This window comes from Eumetopias jubatus, unplaced genomic scaffold (assembly GCF_037043125.1).
Source record: "Eumetopias jubatus isolate StellerSeaLion01/CBP00866 unplaced genomic scaffold, mEumJub1_p1.0 scaffold_2, whole genome shotgun sequence".
NCBI lineage: Eukaryota > Metazoa > Chordata > Mammalia > Carnivora > Otariidae > Eumetopias > Eumetopias jubatus.
Window position 1 is genome coordinate 142,139,869 of NW_028274808.1, and position 21,750 is coordinate 142,161,618.

At 39.4% G+C, this 21,750-nt stretch overlaps 1 protein-coding gene across 1 annotated transcript in view; it reads left to right on the forward strand.

Moving 5' to 3' along the window:
* Positions 1 to 313: 313 nt before the first annotated feature.
* Positions 314 to 21,750, forward strand: part of SDAD1 (SDA1 domain containing 1) — a 28,201-nt gene continuing 6,764 nt past the window's right edge. The window contains exons 1-20 of the mRNA XM_028100727.1: positions 314 to 541; positions 2,706 to 2,810; positions 3,271 to 3,369; positions 6,845 to 6,955; positions 8,425 to 8,496; positions 8,580 to 8,680; positions 10,075 to 10,132; positions 10,737 to 10,811; positions 12,149 to 12,250; positions 12,806 to 12,875; positions 13,641 to 13,744; positions 15,702 to 15,759; positions 16,854 to 16,912; positions 17,638 to 17,714; positions 17,880 to 17,977; positions 18,082 to 18,158; positions 19,126 to 19,252; positions 21,117 to 21,211; positions 21,354 to 21,544; positions 21,654 to 21,738. Of these exons, the coding sequence (XP_027956528.1) occupies positions 452 to 541; positions 2,706 to 2,810; positions 3,271 to 3,369; positions 6,845 to 6,955; positions 8,425 to 8,496; positions 8,580 to 8,680; positions 10,075 to 10,132; positions 10,737 to 10,811; positions 12,149 to 12,250; positions 12,806 to 12,875; positions 13,641 to 13,744; positions 15,702 to 15,759; positions 16,854 to 16,912; positions 17,638 to 17,714; positions 17,880 to 17,977; positions 18,082 to 18,158; positions 19,126 to 19,252; positions 21,117 to 21,211; positions 21,354 to 21,544; positions 21,654 to 21,738 (1,854 nt within the window). The 5' untranslated portion in view covers positions 314 to 451. The remainder of the gene's footprint in view (positions 542 to 2,705; positions 2,811 to 3,270; positions 3,370 to 6,844; positions 6,956 to 8,424; positions 8,497 to 8,579; positions 8,681 to 10,074; positions 10,133 to 10,736; positions 10,812 to 12,148; positions 12,251 to 12,805; positions 12,876 to 13,640; positions 13,745 to 15,701; positions 15,760 to 16,853; positions 16,913 to 17,637; positions 17,715 to 17,879; positions 17,978 to 18,081; positions 18,159 to 19,125; positions 19,253 to 21,116; positions 21,212 to 21,353; positions 21,545 to 21,653; positions 21,739 to 21,750) is intronic.

The following is a 21,750-nucleotide window of genomic DNA, read 5'->3' on the forward strand; positions in this document are numbered from 1 at the left end:
CGGTATTTAAAGTTATAGCAAAGAGTAACACGCACCTTATCGCTTCCCCCCCAAAATAGGATAGTGCTATCCACTCCCAAAGGAAAAAGTTTCTGTCCTTAGGCTGTGGGATTTAAAAAAGGATTAATCCTTATTTATCTGTTTCATAGGAGTGTCAGAATGACGGTATAAACTTATGTGTGCGGGGCAAAAAAAAAAATCGAAACCTCGCGTAAACCACTACTGGCATTTCGGCAGTGGGAGTAAACTTGACACTCCGAGGCTTCCGTAGTCTCGCTGTTTTTTTGTTTTTTTTTTAAGAGCCAAGATGGTGCCGCCTTCCGAGAGTCCCATGTGCTGTTTCCGGTCATTCTCGGAAGCACGATTCCCACACACGGCCGACACGGTTGTTGGTTGCGGGCGGTGTGGGGTTTCTTAAAGCTGTGCCCTGCGGAGCCAGTCAGCAGCCAGCATGTCTAACAGAAACAATAATAAGCTGCCCAGCAACCTGCCCCAGTTACAGAATCTGATCAAGCGGGATTCGCCAGCCTACGTCGAGGAGGTGGGAGTGCGGCGTGGCGCCGCTAGAGGCCGGGGCGCGACTGGTTGAGACACAGGCAGGGGAAGGTGTGGAATGGAACTGGGGTCCTGGCTCGCCCCAAGTTCTCCGGTTAGGTTCAGGGATCCCTCGGGAGGAGAGACGAGGTTGAGGAAGGGACATGCCTCTGGTTTCGTTCCCCGCCTCGTGGAAATTTGCTGCCCGTTTGGATTTTCTAAACGTTTATCTTCCGACCTCATAGAGGTGGAGGGACAAATGCCCCCCTCGACCTCCAACTTCCATGCAGATTTTTCAGCCTTTTGCTTTCAGAAACCCCTAAGTTGAATAAGTCGGTAACACTTGATGAGTCGTATGTTAGAATGCCTTCCATCGACGTCTGTTTCCGAGAGCCGGAAATGGACCTCCAGGCATAAGATTCAAAGCTGGCAGTGGGGACAGTTAAGGAGCAGAAAAAGGTACCAGTCTGGAGGGATGCCACTTCTCTGGAAGTAGCACCGAGGAAGAAAGAGGACGCTTCCTGAGCGGAAGAAAACGGGGCAGCAGTGTGTCAGGAGAGAAACAGTTTTCCAAAGAGCATCGGAATGGCTAGGGTACTTTAAAAAATATTATGCCCTGGCCCCGCCCAAGAGTTCTTAATTCCGCTGGTCTGGGGCTTGGAGAGAGGGGAATGAGGGATGACCTGGGAGTCCTGGACATTTGTCGTGACTGATGAACATAAGGGGCGTAATGATACCAGTTCTTAGGATCTCAAGGCAGATAGTGGTGGCTGGGCCATGGATAGGAAGGGGAAAGAAGTGGGATATTGCCGGGAGCACACGGAGTTCCGGGGCCCCCTCCTCACTCCTGTCAATAGTGGTGTGGCGTCAAGAGAGCAGGGTCTTATCTGAAGCATGTAGGGGCTGTAGGTCTTTTTTTTTTTTTTAAGATTTTTATTTATTGAGAGAGAGAGAGAATGGTAGAGAGAGAGCATGAGAGGGAAGAAGGTCAGAGGGAGAGGCAGACTCCCTGCTGAGCAGGGAGCCCGATGCGGGACTCGATCCCGGGACTCCAGGATCATGACCTGAGCCGAATGCAGTCGCTTAACCGACTTAGCCACCCAGGCGCCCTGTAGGTCTTTTTCTTGACTCCTGGTCTTTGAGAAAGCTGGAGGCCTAAGAGTTTTGTTGAGGGAAATCAAAAGTTAATTTTTTTGATCATGCTAGGTTAAAGATGTCTATTAGATATCTAAACACATGTCGGGCAATTGGAGATAATGAATTTGGAGTGAACTGGGCCCGTTACGGCTGCTAATACAAAGAAATTCTCAGGGTGCCTGGGTGGCTCAGTTAAGCAACTGTCTTGATTTTGGCTCAGGTCATGACCTCAGGGCCCTGGGATGGAGCCCAGTCATAGGCTCGCCTCTCAGGAGGGAGACTGCTTGAGGAGTCTCTCTCCCTCTGCCCCTCCCCCGACTCATGAGCGCATGCACGCGCGCGCTTTATCTCTAAAAATAAATCTTAAAAAAAAAAAATACTCGTTCTCATAGTGTCTCTCTCATACATACACAATTTAAAGTTGTGGTCTAGGGCTGGAGAGTAGACGTAGGACATGGAACTGAGGCCTGGTGAGTTCCAACATTAAACTGTTGGGTTGTTGTTAGAATTAAATATAATTAAATGAGATAATGTACATAATGACTTTGGCATACTGCAAGTGCTGAATAAGTGGAAGCTATTATCATTATTTCTGTGTATTGCTTTTGGCTGTTGACACATCCTATCTAGAACTCCAAGATAAATCTTAATCATTATTTAAAGGAAAAGGGGAATTTTGACTGGAGAGTTTTATATAGTTGCAACATAATTTACTTTTTCTGACCTATATTTTTCTGCGGCTATGAGTGCTCTATATATTGAATCTGAGTTTTTGACACTTGCTTTAATGTGCTTTACACCACATCACCTACATTTCTAATGATAAAAGAAAGGGTCTTTAGATTATCTATGATGTGCTCCCATTTTTCAAAACTTATTTTGAAGAATGCAGGTAAGGAAAAGATATTTCTGCACACTTTTACCATATCTGTTTGTCCGTGCCACTATCAGAGATGTCTACTAAGTAATTTCTCATTCTTTACTGAGAAAGTCATACAATAGAAGGTGACAACTTAAATTTTCTTTTCCTACAGTTTCTACAGCAGTATAATCACTACAAATCCAATGTGGAGATTTTCAAATTACAACCAAACAAACCTAGCAAAGAACTGGCAGAGCTGGTGATGTTTATGGCACAGGTAAGATGATTTCTGAGTAAAACAAAGACCAGTTGTTTTATATAGTTTGCAGAATATTTTTCTAGTACTATCCAACCTGATTCCATTCAAGAATGGAAACTTAATTTAAAAAAATTTTTTTAGGTTTCCTTTTTTGCAAATTTTATTTTCTCCCTAAGCTGAATTAGAAGATTTTGCTGGAGTGTTGCGCAGAACCCACCAAAGCAAAACTTTCAGGCTGTTTGGTTTTTTGTCAAATTCGTAAGAGCAGATTCTAATTCATGTCACACATATTTCACTAAGGTTAGAAGAAATATGAAAGAGGTCAGAAAAGTAGCATGTAGAATAAAAAGAAATGAATTGAAACCATCTACTTCTATGAAACAGCCTTTTACTCTCCTTTTGCAGAGCATCATAAATATGTGCATATGAATTATAGGAGAGAAAGAGAAACTTCAGAAGAACCTTTGCTTTGTTACAGATTGGTCACTGCTATCCAGATCATTTAAGTAATTTTCCTCAAGAGCTGAAAGATCTTCTCTCCTACAATCACACTGTCTTGGATCCAGATCTTCGAATGGTAAGTCCAGTATTTGGATTGATATATTGTGCTGTGTTTATGTGTACAAATCATATGTGTTTAAATGAGAACAGCCTCAGCTAAACGTCTTCTTAAAATGTAAATCAGAATGTGTCACCTGTTCCTTAAAATCTTTCTGTGGCTTCTCATTTATACTTAGAGTAAAACTCTACAATACTTACTGGCCTGTAAGTCCCTACGTGATCTGCTTTCCAGTGTTTGGGGGTTTTTTTGAGGGGGGGAGGTTTAAGATTTTATTTTTAAGTAATCTTTACACCCAATGTGGGGTCCAAACTCACAACCCTGAGATCAAGAGTTGCACGCTGTACTGACTAAGCCAGCCAGGCGCCCCCACCAGTATTTTTGACCTCATCTCCTTTTCTGCTATACCCCCCCCCCTTTCTGTTCTTCCAGCATGCTAACCCTGCCAGGGTGCTCTTTTAAATACATGATTTCTTTTAGTCTTTCAAATCTCTCTTTTTTTTTTTTTAAGATTTTTTAAAAAATTTATTTGTCAGAGAGAGAGAGAGAGCACAAGCAGGGGGAGCAGCAGAGGCAGAGGGAGAAGCAGACTCCTTGCCGAGCATGGATCCCGATGTGGGACTCGATCCCAGGACTCTGGGATCATGACCTGAGCTGAAGGCAGACGCTTAACTGACTGAGCCACCCAGGCGCCTAGTCATTCAAATCTCTTATGCATTAAGAACCCTAATTATAATTTACAGTTTTTACAATGCTTTATTTATTCACTTGTTTTTAAATTTTAAGAGTTTGAGTAAAATTCAGTTCAAATTGGGCAGTGCCAAACCAGAATTGATTAGGAGCACTCCTGTAAAGCTTAATTTAATAAATTTATTCATTAACTGGCCAGTTTGAGCATTTAAATATTGTCACTTTAGTGGTTGATACTCAGTCCTGGCTGAGAGCCCCTTTACCAGCCTCGTGCGCCCATTTCCGTCACCTGTGGTGAATGTTGGCTGTTATTGACCCCCAGCTATCCTTTTTCCAGTGCCTTGTCTCCAGCTAAATGACAGCCGTAGCACGTGGGAGGTTGCCCTCTCAGACTACAGGTGGTGCCTGACTAAACCAGACGTACAAAAGCCCAGCCTCTTCCCTCGGTGTGGGTCCAACTTTGTGTTGCAGTTTGTGCTCCAGGGCTTCTATGTGACTGAACTAGTCTCCAGCCAAGGATATATCCTTGCTCAGCTTTTCTTTTGTCTGCCCTATCCTGCTTCCTTTACTTCTAGAAGAGATCTGGACAAATCACTGTAATAGAATTGGGCTGTGCTTCTTGGGGGAACCCAGCCTAAGTCATTTTCAGATTTCATACATCTGCTTTTCAGACACCTCTACAGCAGGTAGAACTGACACAAATATGATCACAAAACATATTAATATTTTATGCCAAAATTTGTAAAATGCTAGGTCTGTAGATTCAGTTTTGCTTTCTTTTTCTTATATTTTCCTAGGCTTTTTGTAATTCTACTCTTTTTATACTTCTTTAGGATTTTATTGATTCGAATAGGCCCGAAAGAGAAAGGGTATCATCTCAAGCCAGGGTTTCAAGGTCTGGGTTGTCAAGTGAATGACTTTCAGTTGGGATGTGGGACCTGGCAGCACAGCCCACGAGACTTCAAACTCAAACTGTTAGTCAAAGGACTTTTACTTATATCATGAAACTTTTCAGGTCCCTGTAGGTCATACAGATTGAGATTTTGAGTATAGAGACTTAGTGTCTTTCCAAGTAATTAGGTTTCCTTTAAGTTTTGTGTGTCTAACAGTACCCAACCAAACCGGTCTACAGACATTGTTAAATAAATAAACGTGTGTGTGTGTTTGTTTATAGTTTTTTATGATGATAAATAGGTTTTTAAAAAATAATGGAGATTTCTTTTCCTAGGAAACAGGATTGAGCAATCCTTTTTAGAGCATTCCTCTTTAGAGGATTCATTTAAGACAAACTGGTGGATCCTCTTTTTAATTGGCGATTGTGATAACCACACTGTTGGACTTTTCTGCCTAGTGTTTTGTTATTTTCCCAGGACTTTTTGAATCATTCCCAAGTTTTTGTTCACTTTTTCCTATTTAGATAGAACAGACTGTGTTTCTTAATGGAAGAAACAAAATACCCATGTATTTTGTGGTGCAGAGGGGAGGGACAGAGGGAGAGGGAAAGAGAAACCCTAAGCAGACTCCATGCTGAGTATGGAGCCCATGCAGGGTGCGATCTCATGATCCTGAGTTCACAACCTGAGCCAAAACCAAGAGTCAGACACTTACCCAACGGTGTCACCTAGGCGCCCCTTTTTATGTCCTTTGTGTGTGGGGGGGGTTTAGATTTTATTTATTTATTTGACAGAGAGAGGGAACACAAGCAGGGAGAGTGGGAGAGGGAGAAGCAGGCTTCCCGCGGAGCAGAGAGCCCGATGTGGGGCTTGATCCCAGGACCCTGGGATCATGACCTGAGCCGAAGGCAGACGCTTAAGGACTGAGCCACCCAGGTGCCTCCGGCTTTTTATGTCCTTTGTATTCATTTCTTTTTTTAAGCATTATTACTTTTTGTTCAGATTGTTATCACCTGGCCAGTGGGAGCTTTTCAGTCCTTGCGGCAAAGTCCCTGATATTTTTGAAAGCATCCTTATATTCTGGCAGAAATAATTCCAAAACCTTTTTTACTGCTTTTCCTGCCCCAAGACTTGGAATCAACTATTCTCCAAGGATTACTTGTTCCATTAATGGAGAACGGTAGTAGAAGCCAAACCTTGGGCAATAAGGCTACTCATGAAAGTTGGTGGTAAGCTGGAGTACTATGAGTGCTGTTGGCTGATTCTTGGTATAACAGTACTTCCAAGGAATGCCTTGTGAGGTCACAAATTCAGATCGATGATTCCAGTTTATTCTGTTCTTGTTACCCCACCTTTTTTATCTTTGTTCATTCATTGATCACTAGGGGTTTGTCGTATCTTTTTTTTTTTTTTTTGAGACGGTGGGGGGGCACAAGTAGGGAGGAGGGTCAGAGGGAGAGGGAAAAGCAGACTCCCCGCTGAGCAGGGAGCTTGATTCGGGGCTCGATCCCAGGACCCTGAGATCATCACTTGAGCCGAAGGCAGATGCCTAACTGATTAAGCCACCCAGGTGCCCCGGGTTCATTATATCTTGACACTTCCTTCAACTCCATGTGTAAAGTAGCCCTCCCTCAGTCACTGTGTATCAATTATATTACCCTGTTTTACTTTTTTCATGACACATATCATTGTCTGAGATACACCTGTTTATGTGCTTCCTTGCTCCTCTATCTGCTTTCCTGCCCCACTCCCAGTGGTAGGTCCATGAGGGCAGAGACTGACTGTTCTGTTCTAATGCCCAGAATAGAGCCTAATTAGTAGAAGACAGCATGCTCTTTTGGGGTGTACATTCTCCCTTTTCTCATCTTAATTTCATCATTATCATATAGTATGTTTTCTTCCTTCCTTAGACATTTTGCAAAGCTTTGATTTTGCTAAGAAATAAGAATCTCATCGATCCATCAAGTTTGCTAGAACTCTTCTTTGAACTTCTGCGTTGCCATGACAAGCTTCTGCGAAAGGTAAAGAGCAAAATTGCTTTTTCCCCCTTATATTTCATTTTTCCTTGCAGTGATGTTAAATTTGTAGATTGAATTCTTGATACTTCGCGTTATTGGATACAGTTAAGAATAATTTTAATAGGAAAAAAAATCAACGTTTGTGTGCATACAATATGGTGCTAATAGATTTCATTTATTGAGTGCTTACTTTTTGCCAGGTACCATTCAGAGCTTCTTACATATTTATTTGTTTACTCACAAAATGAGATTGGGTTTATTATTACTGTTATTTTACAAATGAAAAGTCTGAGGCACAAAGAGGTAGAGTAAGATGCCCAGAATCATGGGCCATGTTAGTGGGGAGGCAGGAATATAAACCCAGGCAGGCAGTATGGCTCTAGAACCCATGCCTTTTTCAACTGTACTATACTGACAAGCCAAATCAGAGCATGGACTGGACACTCCTAGCTATAACAGCCCCCACCCTATCTCCCAAAACACTTTTTTTGTTATTAATATTTCCCCGTGACTTTGTATTTGCTTGTATAAGTAAGACCAGAGCTGAAGATTTGTGAAAGAAATTTAAGAAAGAAAAATTTAAGTTTACATTTATTAACTTAAAATTTTTTTTTCTGAGTGTTAAGAGACTGCCACCATTTGATTTTAGCAATTGTACTTCTTGGTCTAACTGTGAGATAAAAGTTGTCTATGCGAGCATATTTTGGGCACCAGTGGTAGTTAGGGCCCAAGTAAATGGAGCAATTTTCCTTTTTAAAAATAACTTCATTGTGATATAATTCACATACAATTCATCTATTGAAAGTGTACAGTTCAGTCCTTTTTAGTATATTCACAGAGTTTGCAACCATCACTACAATCAATTTTGGAGCATTTTTATCCCCCTCAAAAAGAAACCCCATTCCCATTAGCATTCACTCCCCATTTCCCCATCTCTCTCAGGCCTAGGTAACCACCAGTCTACTTTTGGTCTCTATAGATTTGCCTATGCCGGGTATTTCATATAAATGGAATCACCCAACATGCGTGGTATTTGTGTCTGGCTTCTTTCACTTAGCATACTGCTTTCATAGTTCATCTATGTTGGTGAATGTCTCAGTACTTCATTCCTTTTTGTTGCCAAGTAATATTCCGTTGTATGGGTATACCACATTTTGTTTGTCCTTTCATCAGTGGACAGTTAGGTTGTTTCCACTTTTTGGCTATTATGGATAATGCTGCTGTGAATATTTATGTGGAAATATATTCTCATTTTTCTTGGAATTGTTGGGTTATATGGTAACTCCTTGTTTAATCTTTTTAGGACAACTTTCCTTTTGCATTTTAGCTGCTGCTTTTTGTTTTGTTTATGGTGTCTTATATAATGAAAAGTAGGTAAAATTAAATTCTTCCATGCATTTGTACTTTTCTCCAAACTGAGCAAAGTTAGAAATGTTGGTTAATATGTGTATGTTTTTGTTTCCTTTCCTTAGACTTTATACACACATATTGTCACTGATATCAAGAATATAAATGCAAAGCACAAGAACAATAAAGTGAATATAGTAAGTACCCTTTTGTGTCCCATGTTTGCGTTATATACCAGCAGTGTATTATATTAAGTCTTCTTTCTTCTCTTTTTCTTAAGGTGTTGCAGAACTTCATGTACACCATGTTAAGAGACAGCAATGCAACCGCAGCCAAGATATCTTTGGATGTGATGATTGAACTCTACAGAAGAAACATCTGGTATGTATTTGTCTCTTGAGAAGGAGACTCTCATTCATTTATAATTACTACAGAGTACATACACAAATATTTTTCTTGATCTTGAGCTCTTAAATATACCACTGTCATAGATTAAGTGGGAAATTTTTAAAAATAGCAATCCAAATAACTAATAACATTGGCAACCATTTCTTGAGCCACTTACACCTCATATGATTTCTTTCAATCTTTAGAACAACGTAATGCAGCTTATCTGGAATTATTCCCATTTTATAGGTAACAAAACTAAAGTTCATAGAGTGTAAGCTTAGTAGCTAGTCAAGGGCAGAGCTGAAATTCAAACCCAGATGTCAGACTCTGAAATTCATGCTCTTCCTGCTCTGTCACTCTGAGGATTTCCAAGTCAGTTTATCCCATGTATGTAAAGTATCAGGCTCTGTAAACTTTGGTTTGTTGGTACATTGCTCCCAATTCATGTCTTTTTTCACTATAAAAGTAATATTCAGGGCGCCTGGGTGGCTTAGTCGTTAAGCATCTGCCTTCGGCTCAGGTCATGATCCCAGGGTCCTGGGATCGAGTCCCACATCGGGCTCCCTGCTCTGCGGGAAGCCTGCTTCTCCCGCTCCCACTCCCCCTGCTTGTGTTCCTGCTCTTGCTGTGTCTCTGTCTGTCAAATAAATAAATAAAATATTTTTAAAAAAAGTAATATTCATTGCAACAAAAAATTAGGAGGAGCTAAAAAGGTTGTTTAAAATTTTTTTGATAGTTTCACCACCCAGAGGAGATCCACTGTTAATAGTTTATGATATTTTCTCCTGTTTTTTCTTTAACGTGAATTTTTTTTAAGATTTATTCATTTTTTATAGAGAGAGAACGTGTGCACACACAGCAGGGGGAGGGGCAGAGGGAGAGGGAGAGAAATCTTCAAGCCGACTCTCGCTTAGTGCAAAGCCCCACTCGGGGCTAGATCCCAGGACCCTGAGATCATGACCTGAGCTGAAATAAGAGCTGGCTACTTAGCCAACTGAGCCACCCAGACGCCCCCTTTACCATGAATTTTTAAATATGGTTGGAATTTTACAGTACTATTAAGTTTTTATTCATTTTATTTCTCTTGAGTACGTTCCTGTGTCATTAAAAATTCTTCAAAAAAATCCGTATTAAATGGCTGCATAATTTTCTGACATAAGACTGGGATAAAGTTTAATTAAATGTTCACTGGGGTTGACAATTTAGCAATCCATGATTTTTTTTTTGTTTGGCAACCCATGATTATTTATTGCAACCCACAACTTTTTAAACTTTGGAGTCTAATATGTCAGAAATATATATTGTTTATTTTGTGCCATTGTCAATGCTATGAAATGCAAGAGAATGAAAATTTACTTTGAAAGCACTCATTTGTCTTACTCCAGGAATGATGCCAAAACTGTCAATGTGATCACCACTGCATGTTTCTCTAAGGTCACCAAGGTGAGTGTCTGTAGGGCTGTGTGAAGGCACTGTGAGTAGCAAGGAGATGGGCATGTGAGGAAGAGGTACTGTATGGGCGTGCAGTTCATGTTTAGTAATGCTCTCTTTGTGTTTAGGCTGCTTCCCTGGTTCATCTGTGCTTTAGAGGAGGCAGACAAAGTTAGGAGTTTTTTAAATGCTTTGTAGTAAATGATAGCCTTAGTGTTTGTTTTCCCCTGTAATTCTTGACTCTTTTATTGGGCCCAAGCACAGCTGAAAGAAATTTAAGAACATGTTTGACTTTCTCTTAGAAAGTCAAAGACAAAAATGTCACTTTCTGGGGCAGGGGTGGAGATATAGAAATTCCTGGTAGACTACCTAAAAGATAACCATGTAGAACCTGGCTGTTTTTATCTAAAGATAATTTTTTAAAAGTATATATACTTTTAGGACAAATAATGGTTAACAACATTATGTTTTAATTGAGAAAAATGGGCCCAAATCCCATCAGTCTGATACTGTTCCTTCAGATCCCAGTTCTGTGCATGAATAATGCATAAACAAAAGTATTTATTCTTTGTTATAAGCTGGAGTGAGTAATTGACTTGTTCTGATTGGTCTTTAGATATTAGTTGCTGCTTTGACATTTTTCCTTGGGAAAGATGAAGAGGAGAAACAGGACAGCGACTCAGAATCTGAGGTTATACATTCAACCATAGATGCTTCTGAACTTTACAGTAGTCTATCAGATTTCTTTATTGCTCTCAGTACAGATTGTAAAATGCATGACTGCTCTAGTTAGAAAGACACTTACATGTTATCTTTATCCTTTATTGTGTTCTGCATGCTGAGATTTTATTCTATTTAGAATTTGTCACTTATGTTCACTAAGATTGGTTAAAGAACTAATAAAAGTTAAATTCATTTAGCCTTGTTCTTAGTTTTTAAGCTATGCCTTGAACTCATTATATAAACTTAGAGTGAAAATTGCTGCCAGTATATTTTTTGAGATGATGTCAATATCATAGAGTGTTTAGGGAAGGAGAGGAATAATATTGTGACCTCTTTTAAAAAGGCAAAATGAAGATTTATGATGTCATGAAATTTTCTTTATTAAAAAATACTTTTTAGTAAAATCAAAAAGAAATTCTAAGAAAAAATATCCTTTCTCATATTAGCATTGTGGTAATAAGAATATGGGAATATGTAATAAGATCTTTTAATTCATTTTGTTATTAAATAATGTGAATGATATATTCTTACAAAAAATTATAGATACTATAGATAAAAGTTCTTGATCCTGTCTTCTTTCTACTTCCCTGTTCCATCTTTACAGATAACCATTTGCTTTCCCATGCATTTATATGTGGATGTGTATATGTTATGTGTATATTAGATCTTTGAAATATATATAAATGGTATGTGTATTATTTTGCAACCTGCTTTCTTTGTGTTGTATATATAGATATACCAATGCACTTAGTACATACAGATTATCTCATTCTTTTAACCTCCACATATTTCAGAATGTGAATGTATTATAGCTTAAGCATTTTCCTAGTGATAGTGTTTCGAGTTTCTTTTTTCAAATAAAAACGTTGTATTTTATACTTTGATAAAAATTAAAAGCAAAATATAAAAACAAAAACCGGTGCTCCATGTATGTACCTGTTTGTACACATAGGCAAATATTTTTTATTGAATTTGAAGTCATGCTCCTTTTTTTTTAATTTTTTTTTTAATTTTATTTATTTGACAGAGAGATAGAGAGTACAAGTAGGCAGAGAGGCAGGTGGAGGGAGAGGGAGAAGCAGGCTCTCCCCTGAGCAGGGAGCCCGACGTGGGGCTTGATCCCAGGACCCTGGGATCATGACCTGAGCCGAAGGTAGCCGCCTAACCAACTGAGCCACCCAGGCGCCCCAAGTCATGCTCCTTTTTGATAGCGGTTGTAGAGTACCAATGCAAAGAAGTCTTTGAAAGCCTTACTATTTGCTTCTGTGCAGATTTTCCTTGTTTACAAAGTAGTTTCTTCTTCAGGATGAAGGACCAACAGCAAGAGACCTGCTAGTGCAATATGCCACAGGGAAGAAAAGCTCCAAACACAAGAAAAGGTTGGAAAAGGCTATGAAAGTGCTCAAGGTGAGACTTGTACCTGGCAAATGAGGTAGGAATCATTAGACTATAGAATATGGGGTTTTTAGGAAAAGCTTTTAAGAATTTGAAATAAAGAATTGGCATTTTTTGGGAGACTTAGAAATGTGTGATGAATTTTTAAGTACTGGGTTTTTTAGATGACAAAATGTTTTCAGCTCTAGCAAAATCTGTGACTTGATTAAATTAATTTGATTAAACTCACTTTTCACTTGTTCTGATCAAGATGGCTCATACTAGGGTATTTTTGCTAGATTTGTCTTCTCAGAAGAGTGTACCAATGAAATACATTTTATATTTTATAATGGTTAGTCTGAAAACTCATTAATTTGGCCCTTCTGTGTCTTTTAATGTTTATATTTCTAAATTCTTTGAAGTCTCACAGGTGCTATTTGCTGGAACATTCCTGAGGTTTAATGTAAAAAGACAAAAGCCACCTTTAGTTCTAGTTGAAAGAAAGGCTTTTGAAACAAATTTGTTGTAGGTTTCTCTCCCACAATAGTGTGGTGTAATGTAAATGTTTTTCTTCTCGTTTTATTTCAGAAACAAAAAAAGAAGAAAAAACCAGAGGTCTTTAACTTTTCAGCTATTCATTTGATTCATGATCCCCAAGGTATTATAATTATAACTTCCCAGGTTCCTTTTTGGCCTTACCTCTGCCTGTTACCAGGGAATATAAGCTCCCTGGCACTTAATAGACAATCAGTAATTTTTGTTACTAGTTGGTTGTAGCCTGGGGAATTATGTTCTAAAGATGTAATTCCCAGTCCACAGCAAAATAAGAAAAGTGTGGAAGAGTTCTTTATTTTATGTCTTTAACAAACAGTAGTGGTAGGACACTGTGCTTGACTAAATGAAAAAATGATAATCTTTTGTTGGTGCAGATTCTGATTTAGTAGGTCTGGGGTGGGGCCCGAGATTCTATATTTCTAACAAGCTACCAGGTGGACCAGCTGCTGGTGGTCTGTGGAGCACACTTTGGGAAGCAAGTTTCCAAGAACTGTTAAGTGGAGCTCCTATCAAACAGTCAGTCATAAAAATCTTGGGGATCCAGGGTGCCTGGGTGGCTCAGTTGGTTAATCGTCTGCCTTCGGCTCAGGTCATGATCCCAGGATCCTGGGATCGAGTCCCACGTCGGGCTCTCTGCTCAGCTTCTCCATCTCCCCCCCGCCACTCATTCTCCCTCTCTTTAAAAAATAAATAAATAAAATCTTTAAAAAAATAAATAAAAATCTTGGGGATCCTTAACCAGCAGAGTGATTTCAGGTACAGTTCTACCACAGTCACTGATCTAACTACTGCCTTTCTCTACACCTGTTAGATCGTGGTGTACAGACCATGGACTCACAGTGTACTTCTCTGATCTTCTCTTTTCCAGATTTTGCAGAAAAACTACTAAAGCAGCTAGAGAGCTCTACAGAGAGGTTTGAGGTGAAAATGATGCTCATGAACCTCATCTCCAGATTGGTGGGAATTCACGAGGTTTGAATTACATTATGTTTCTCTTTTTGGTGAATATTAGAAATAGAATTATTCTTGGTAAAAGGAAAGCCACTAACGTAGAACAGTGGCTTGATTTTATCCCTCAAAACCCATTTAAAACCATACAATTTATAGAAAAATAAAACCTTTCACTCCCAAAACAGCAATTTTTATCACTTTGTTTTCTTATCAGTAAGTATGGATGTTAAATTATACATATATTGAGTTTGTGGACAGACTATTTTGTGTTCTGTTTTTCTACTTTGTTTACATATATGTTTTTCTGAGTCAACATAACCTGTGTATTTTTATTGACTATTACTACATTTTGCAGTTTGTTTATCCCTTTATAGCTTTCCTGGCTTCCAGACCACTCTGGTAGGAGATTGTCAGTGTTTGCAAACCTGAATTCTCTGGTCATTTATTTCATATTGGATTAAATTGTAGGACCTCATTGGTGGTATTTTATATAACATATATATGTATATCTGTAAAGTGCGTACATATGGAAACTTAACACATACTAAATAGACTAACTGCCGTTGTAGAAAATGAGATTTCCAAAAAGTTAGGCCATGAAGAAATGGCGTTGAGGTTGTTCCCTATCATTTCGCTCTTGTGACTTGGCTGTTCTGTACATCATTGAATGTGTTGCTTTCTTCAAAAAGTTTATTTTTTAAAGTTTTATTTATTTACTTATTTTTATGTAATCACACCCAACATGGGTCTTGAACTTGTGACCCTGAGATCAAGAGTTGCACGCTCTTCCAACTGAGCCAGCCAGGTGCCCCCTTCAAAAAGTTTATTTAAAGAAAAAAAGTAAAATAATCTTGTTTACTGAAAATCTAGCAGTGTCAACAAATATTCAGTTAAAAATGAAAGTACATGTGAATAATGAAAGCACTTGTTCCCTTTTTCTAAGAAAAACTTAACATCTTAATGAATAAAATGCCTTTTCTCCATGGGCTATAGTCCTACAGCAGGATTACCAGATGAATTTATGTTAAATTTGCACAGAAATTTCATGTCAGGCCCAAATTTGAGCTTGATAGGAAAGCAGATGTGATGTGTAATTTAAGCATTGTTTGATAGAAATGATTATTAGAGTTTCACAACTGACTACAGTTGAGCATCCATCTTTGTACTGAACCTAAGTCTTCCGTATTACTTGTCTGGTCCTGGTCCTGGTTTTGCTTTGTGGCTAAATAGAAAAAATTAATTTATTTTGACATGGTAAACTTTGAGAAAGACCAATCCATTTCCAAAGTTTCTCTCTTTAGAGTTAAAGATTACAGCTGCTTTCCTGAACATTTTGTAATGTATAGTAATGTCAAATCACTATGCTGGACACCTGAAACTAATATAATACTGTATGTCAACTACAATTTAAAAAAAAATACAGTTGCTTTAATAACTAGACCCTGTCACCTTTATTTAGGTAGACTCTAGAGTGCTCAGAGTAATATTGAGCTAATACAGAGCTTCCTCCAGTGTGATTGGACTGGTATCCAGTAATAAAATGAGAACTGTGGGGGTTTTGGTGATTAAATTATACCAGATGTTATTGAGGTTTGAGTTACTATTTTATCCCTTGCTTTGGAGCCTTAATATCATTGCTATTCCTTCCTATAATCCTGTTTATCTTTGAAGACTTAAAATAGTTCTGCAGCCACACTGATTTTAAAAGTAGAAGAATGTTACATTTTGTTTTTGTTTTTCCCCTGGTTTATTCTGCATGTACTTTCTTCTTCCTTGACATAATGAGGATGGCAGCAGTATAGCCTCCCTTTCCTTGGGTAATATAGCACACTGAATCATGAATTCTTGTTGAGAAAAAACAAAAGTAAAAGATGATCCCTAGTTAGGTGAGCTTGTGATAAAATTGTGTTAGGGAAAAATAAAATTCTGTAGCTTCAGTTACATAAATATTAAAGTCTGTGCATTCTTCTTTCCACAGCTTTTTCTCTTTAACTTCTATCCATTTGTGCAAAGGTTTCTGCAGCCCCACCAAAGAGGTAAGCTTCCCACTTGCCATGTTTCTTCAGTGACCTTGGATTAGAATAACCATCCATGCCTTTTGTTCTGGAATTATTAAAGGCAAGAGTTAGGAGTAAAGTGTGTTCTGTTTCAGAAAAGGGGAGAGAAACCCTTATGTTTTCTTTCCCCCAGTCTGCCATGGGTTAAATGTTCTGCTTATCAACTTTAAGAAATAGTTATTTTTGGAAGACAAAAGACTGGATTCTCAAAGCAAGTCTTTTTGTAATACTATAAGCAGGTAGAAAGTTCTAAAAATGAAGTCTGACCTACTGTAACTGTAATAGATATTGGAATTTTATCTTTCTGTTACCATTGTCCTCATGTGTATTCTTAGTTAAAAACAACATAAGGGCAGGAAAGAAGAGATGGTTGCTTTTGCCTTTGAACTTGAACCAAGATAGGAAGGAAGCCAGCATTTGTTGAACATCTAACATGAGCCAAGTGCTGTGCTGCTAAATGCTTTACATACATCATCTCATCAGAACTTCACTTCAGTCCTGGGAGGTGTAGAAATAAAAAGACCAGGGTCACTTGGCAAATAAATGGAAATTAGGATTCACCTCACTTCTTTCTTCTGCCAGAGGTCTTGCTCCTAATATACACTGCCCCTTTGAAGGGAGAGCATGTGTATATATTTGTTTGTAGTTATTCACTTACTTAGTGATTTCTAGGCTGGACACTGAGTTAGTTGCTAAAAATTCCATGGAGAACATAAAGAATGTCCTCACCTTCACAGAGCTTACATTCTGGAGGGAGATTCAGAGAATGCTGTGTATACAGTGTCCAGGTGAAGATAAGTATTTTGAGGAAAAAGGAAGAATAAAAAACAAAGAGTGCTGGGGCAGGTTCCAGTTTAGATTATGTCAGGAAAGACATTTGGAAAAGGTAGCAGCTGAGCAGGGACATGAGGGAAGTGAGGGAGTGAGCCAGGCAGGGATCCGGGGGTTAGGTGTTGCAGCTGGAGTAAGCAGCAATAGCATTTAAGGTGAGAACGTGCTTGCCATGTTTGCTATAGTCCTGAGAGACAGAACAGTAAGCTGACTATGATCTTTCTGATCTCTTACATTTTTAGAAGTAACAAAGATCCTTCTGTTCGCTGCCCAAGCATCTCATCACTTAGTACCCCCAGAGGTGAGAACTCTTAAACCTTACCTCTGTCTGCATAGCAGTGCCACTAGTAAATATATCATGGTAGCTTTTCCCACAGGGATGACTGCCCCCTGCCCCCCTTTTCTTCAAAACGAGAAGAGACATTAACTCTTAAGGAGATAGACACACACGTTTATAGAAACTGAAAAAAAATTTACCATAGAAAAGTAAAGTTTGTTTTAGATGTTGAGAATTCTGACTTTAATTGCTAAATCTTTTGTCAGAGAAGACAAGAATATCAGTATATTTTTATAGTGATTATTTTTCAATGCTGATAATTCCTTTATTTGATTAAAATAGCATGGGAGGGGCACCTGGGTGGCTCAGTTGGTTAAACATCCAACTCTTGATCTCAGCTTGGGTCTTGATCTCAGGGTCATGAGTTCAAGCCCTGTGTTGGTCTCCATGCTGGGTGTAGAGCCTACTTAAAAATAGAATAAAATCATTGGATGGTCCTGAGTCAAAGCAATTTTTTAAATCCATATTAAAAAATAATACTAAAAAAGAGCAAAATTTAATCTAAGGATAGCCAGGAAGACTGAAAGTTTTCTTATGTGTCTTCCTCAGTCTTGATTCCTTCCAACTCCCATGTTGAAGATGCAAGACTGTTTTACTGTGAATAGTCTATTGTCCCTTCATCCTCACATGTTTGAGTAGGTAGAGGCATTTTATCAGCACTCATCTCTTTTCTTTTATTCCCAATTCAGATCATTCAGTCAGTGCTCATGACTGTGGCCAACAATTTTGTCACCGACAAGAACTCTGGGGAGGTCATGACTGTAGGGTATGTAGAACATACCTGGAGGCAGTGGATATGTTTTTTAAAGGACTGTTGACCCTGGAAGTCCCCAATTTATATACCTTTTGATTTAGTCTTTTTAGGAAACCTCCTTATATTGAACCATCTGAGATTGCTGTTGGGCTTTTTAAATTCATTTTCCTTTTCTAGAATCAATGCTATAAAAGAGATAACAGCTCGATGTCCTCTAGCCATGACTGAAGAACTTCTCCAAGACCTGGCTCAGTATAGAACACACAGAGATAAGAGTAAGATGCATGTTATTCTCTGTAGATCAAAGAGTATCAAGTGACTCTCTTTTCTCAATAGACTCTTTGCTCTGGAGTTCCTAATTAAAGGTGTTATTTTACAGATGTGATGATGTCTGCTAGAACTTTGATTCAGCTCTTCCGAACAATGAATCCTAAGATGTTGCAGAAGAAATTCCGGGTAGGTGAAACATGCATATGTTGCATCCAAAGGTTACAGTCTTAGAAGGTGAGAATAACTTCCTACAGTATGAGTTTTAGTGTTTATGAAGCTTCCACTATGAGTATTGGCAGTTTTATTCTCAGAATACAGTTGAATTGAATACCAATGCCTTAACTATTTTGTAGTTGGCACATGCTCTTTGATGCTGACTGAGTCTTATAGACCTGTCAGGCTGTTTCATCCTGAAAGCTTTTGACATCGTTAACAGATTGGAATTTCAGAGATCAGTCAGTAACGGATGCCAGTATCGAACAGGCTGTTCCCCAGCCAGATAGCACCTCTTTGGAATTGGGAAGGAAGAGAAATGTGTGTATGTAACAGAAAGAGGTGATGATCTCATGACTTGAGAATTGGAACAGTTCTCTATTAACTGCCAGTTTCCTGATCCAGATCAGAGGAGAGCAAGAAAATAGGCAGAATTCTGGCTGAGGGATTTACTTTGACCCAAGGCATAAGTGGACTGTTTTTGTCATTTGATTACTTCCATTGTTCATGATTCTCCCTTCTATATTCATAATCTTAGAGAATTTTTTTTTTTTTGAGGCTTAAACTCATATATGAGGCTTGAACTCACAACCCTAAGATCGATACTGAGCTGAGATCAAGAGTGGGATGCTTAACTGACTGAGCTACCCAGGTGCCTCGAGACCTCATCCTTTTCACGAATAATGCAGTCTAAGAACCCTACTAAAAACAGTGTTGGGCGTTGGGGGAGGTGCCTGGGTGGCTCAGTTGGTTAAGCGTCCAACTCTTTATTTTGGCTCAGGTTGTGATCTCAGGGTCATGAGCTCGAGCCCCTTGTGGGGCTCCATGCTCAGCAGGGAGTCTGAGATTCTCTCCCTCTGCCTCTTCCCCTCGCTTGCATGAGCACACATGAGCTCTCTCTCAAATAAATAAATCTTTAAAACAGTGTTCTTTTCTTTAGGGTAAGCCTACAGAGGCCTCCATAGAAGCAAGAGTGCAAGAATACGGAGAATTAGATGCTAAAGATTACATTCCAGGAGCAGAAGTTCTAGAAGTTGAAAAAGAAGAGGATGCAGAAAATGATGAAGGTTCATTTTCATTTCACCATTATTCAAGATAAAATCACTCCTATACTGTGTTGACCTTGAAATCTTCATGCTGATTGAACATTCATTTGACAGATATTTATTGAGCAAGGACTATGTGCCAAGCACTGTTAACAGACATTGAGGATCAAAATGGGCATGGTTCCTGCTCTTAGGGAACTTGCAGTGTAGTGTAGATGTCATGTCCTCAGGACAGCTGCCCCTTATCAAGAGCATGCTGGCCACTTGGGAAAAAATAATAGTTTTTTGTTCATTGTCTAGAAAAAATGATGAGGATTAGTCCTGAGCAATCCTCCGAGATACTCCTTGTTGAAGGAGAACACTTGTTGAACATTATTGAAGAATGTTTGAGAAAACTCCATTCTGATTTCCATGGTTAGCCTTTATTACCTTGATTGTTAGAGTTCTATCTTCTTCATATTAATTAATTCATCATGTCAGTAAAACTTTTTAAAGCATTACCTGTGAGCTAGCCACTGTCAATGTAAAGATGAATGGTATGGTGCCTGTCCTTGAAGATCTTTTACAAATAGCTCAGCAATAAAGTGTTTCCGAGATTTATGATTGAAATGGGGCCTGAGGGCAGGAGAGAAGTCAGGTCTACCTCAGAGGTTGGAGAGAAGTCAGGTCTACCTCCGAGGTTCAAAAAAGGCCTCAAAGGGAGAAAGGGAGGCACCTGGGTGTCTTAATGAGTTAAGCATCTGACTCTTGGTTTTAGCTCAGGTCATGATCTCAGGCTCCCCAATCAGTGGGGAGTCTCCTTGTTTCCCTCTCTGTCCCTCCACCTGCTCGAGTGGTCGCACTCTCTCTCTCAAATAAATAAATCTTTAAAAAAAAAAGAAGGGGGCGCCTGGGTGGCTCAGTCGTTAAGCGTCTGCCTTTGGCTCAGGTCATGATCCCAGGATCAAGCCCCACATCGGGCTGTCTGCTTGGCGGGAACCCTGCTTCTCCCTCTCCCACTCCCCCTGCTTGTGTTCCCTCTCTATCTGTGTCTCTCTCTGTCAAATAAATAAAATCTTTAAAAAAAAAAAAAGGCCTCAGAGAGATGCTGACCCATGAGCTGTATCTTGAATAATAAGCGAGGAATGGTAGAATAGTGGGGATTTTCCAAGCAAACAATGAGCAAAGCCCTGAAGGATTTAAGAAACTATTAAAATGTAGGATATAGGGTGGAACTTAGCAAGATACCAGACTAGAGTTAGAGTTGAGGCCTCAGCAGAAGTGGTTGTGTTTATGCCATACCAAAAAAGCTGAAATACTTTCTTATGGGGAACTGAAAAATTGCAAGTATCTGTGATTTCGAAAGCTTATTGTGGTGACTCCGTTAAGAACTAATGCCTCTTCATTGAGGTATTTACAAGGTTCTTTCACATCCAGAATCTTCGACTTCAGTTCTCTGAATGACTGTTTCTAACTGATTTCTAAAAACATGTATAAATATGCTTACACAAGTTGTCAGGCCCTCGCTGTGTGGCCAAGATAATGTCCAGGTGCTGTTTTGATGGACATGGTTTGGTGGAAAGAACATGGGCTCTAGAATCAGACATGATTTTTATGATTTCACCATAGGCCACATTTTCTAGCAGTGTGGCTTGGGATAGGTATCTTAACTTATAGGGTCTCTTCCTCTTCTTTTGAGTCGTGAAAGTTAAAGAAAGTGATGATAAGGTTTAGCTCACGGTAGATACATGGTCGTGCGTATTTCCCATTGGTGTGGTTTATTTAACAATAAATATTGCTCAAGTATTAGTCCATAGAGCTCCATTGACTTTTGCTTGATTTATTTCAACTTACCGTGAGTACACAACATAAAGTGACAGCATTAACAGTGTCTTGTTTTTCACAGTTGGGTGGGAAAGTACCAGTCTCAGTGAGGAGGCAGATGCTGATGGCGAGTGGGTTGATGTGCACCACTCTTCTGATGAAGAACAGCAAAAAATAGTAAGTCCTGAAATTTCCTTGTACAGGTGCATCACTCTGTGTTTATTAAGACCTAATTCATGCTGGGCCTTGTGGGGGGACTTATAGTATTAGCTTTCACTTGAGCTAGTAGCTCTTTAAACCTCTGTTGTGTACTTTCAAGTCCAAGAAGCTCAACAGCATGCCCATGGAGGAGCGGAAAGCCAAAGCTGCAGCCATTAGCACAAGCCGAGTTTTAACTCAGGAAGACTTCCAGAAAATCCGCATGGCCCAAATGAGGAAAGAACTCGACGCTGCCCCCGGGAAAGCCCAAAAGAGGAAATATATTGAAATCGATAGTGATGAGGAGCCCAGGTAAAACAACACATACGGCGGGGCTTCTTCAGTCAGCTCACGTGGTGATGAAAGTATTAGGGAAAGGACCTCCACCCTGGTTTCATATTATATTTGTTCTTTACCCCAGGGGTGAGTTACTTTCTCTTCGGGACATTGAACACCTTCATAAGAAGCCAAAGTCTGACAAGGAGACAAGACTAGCAACGGCAATGGTAAGTGAAGCA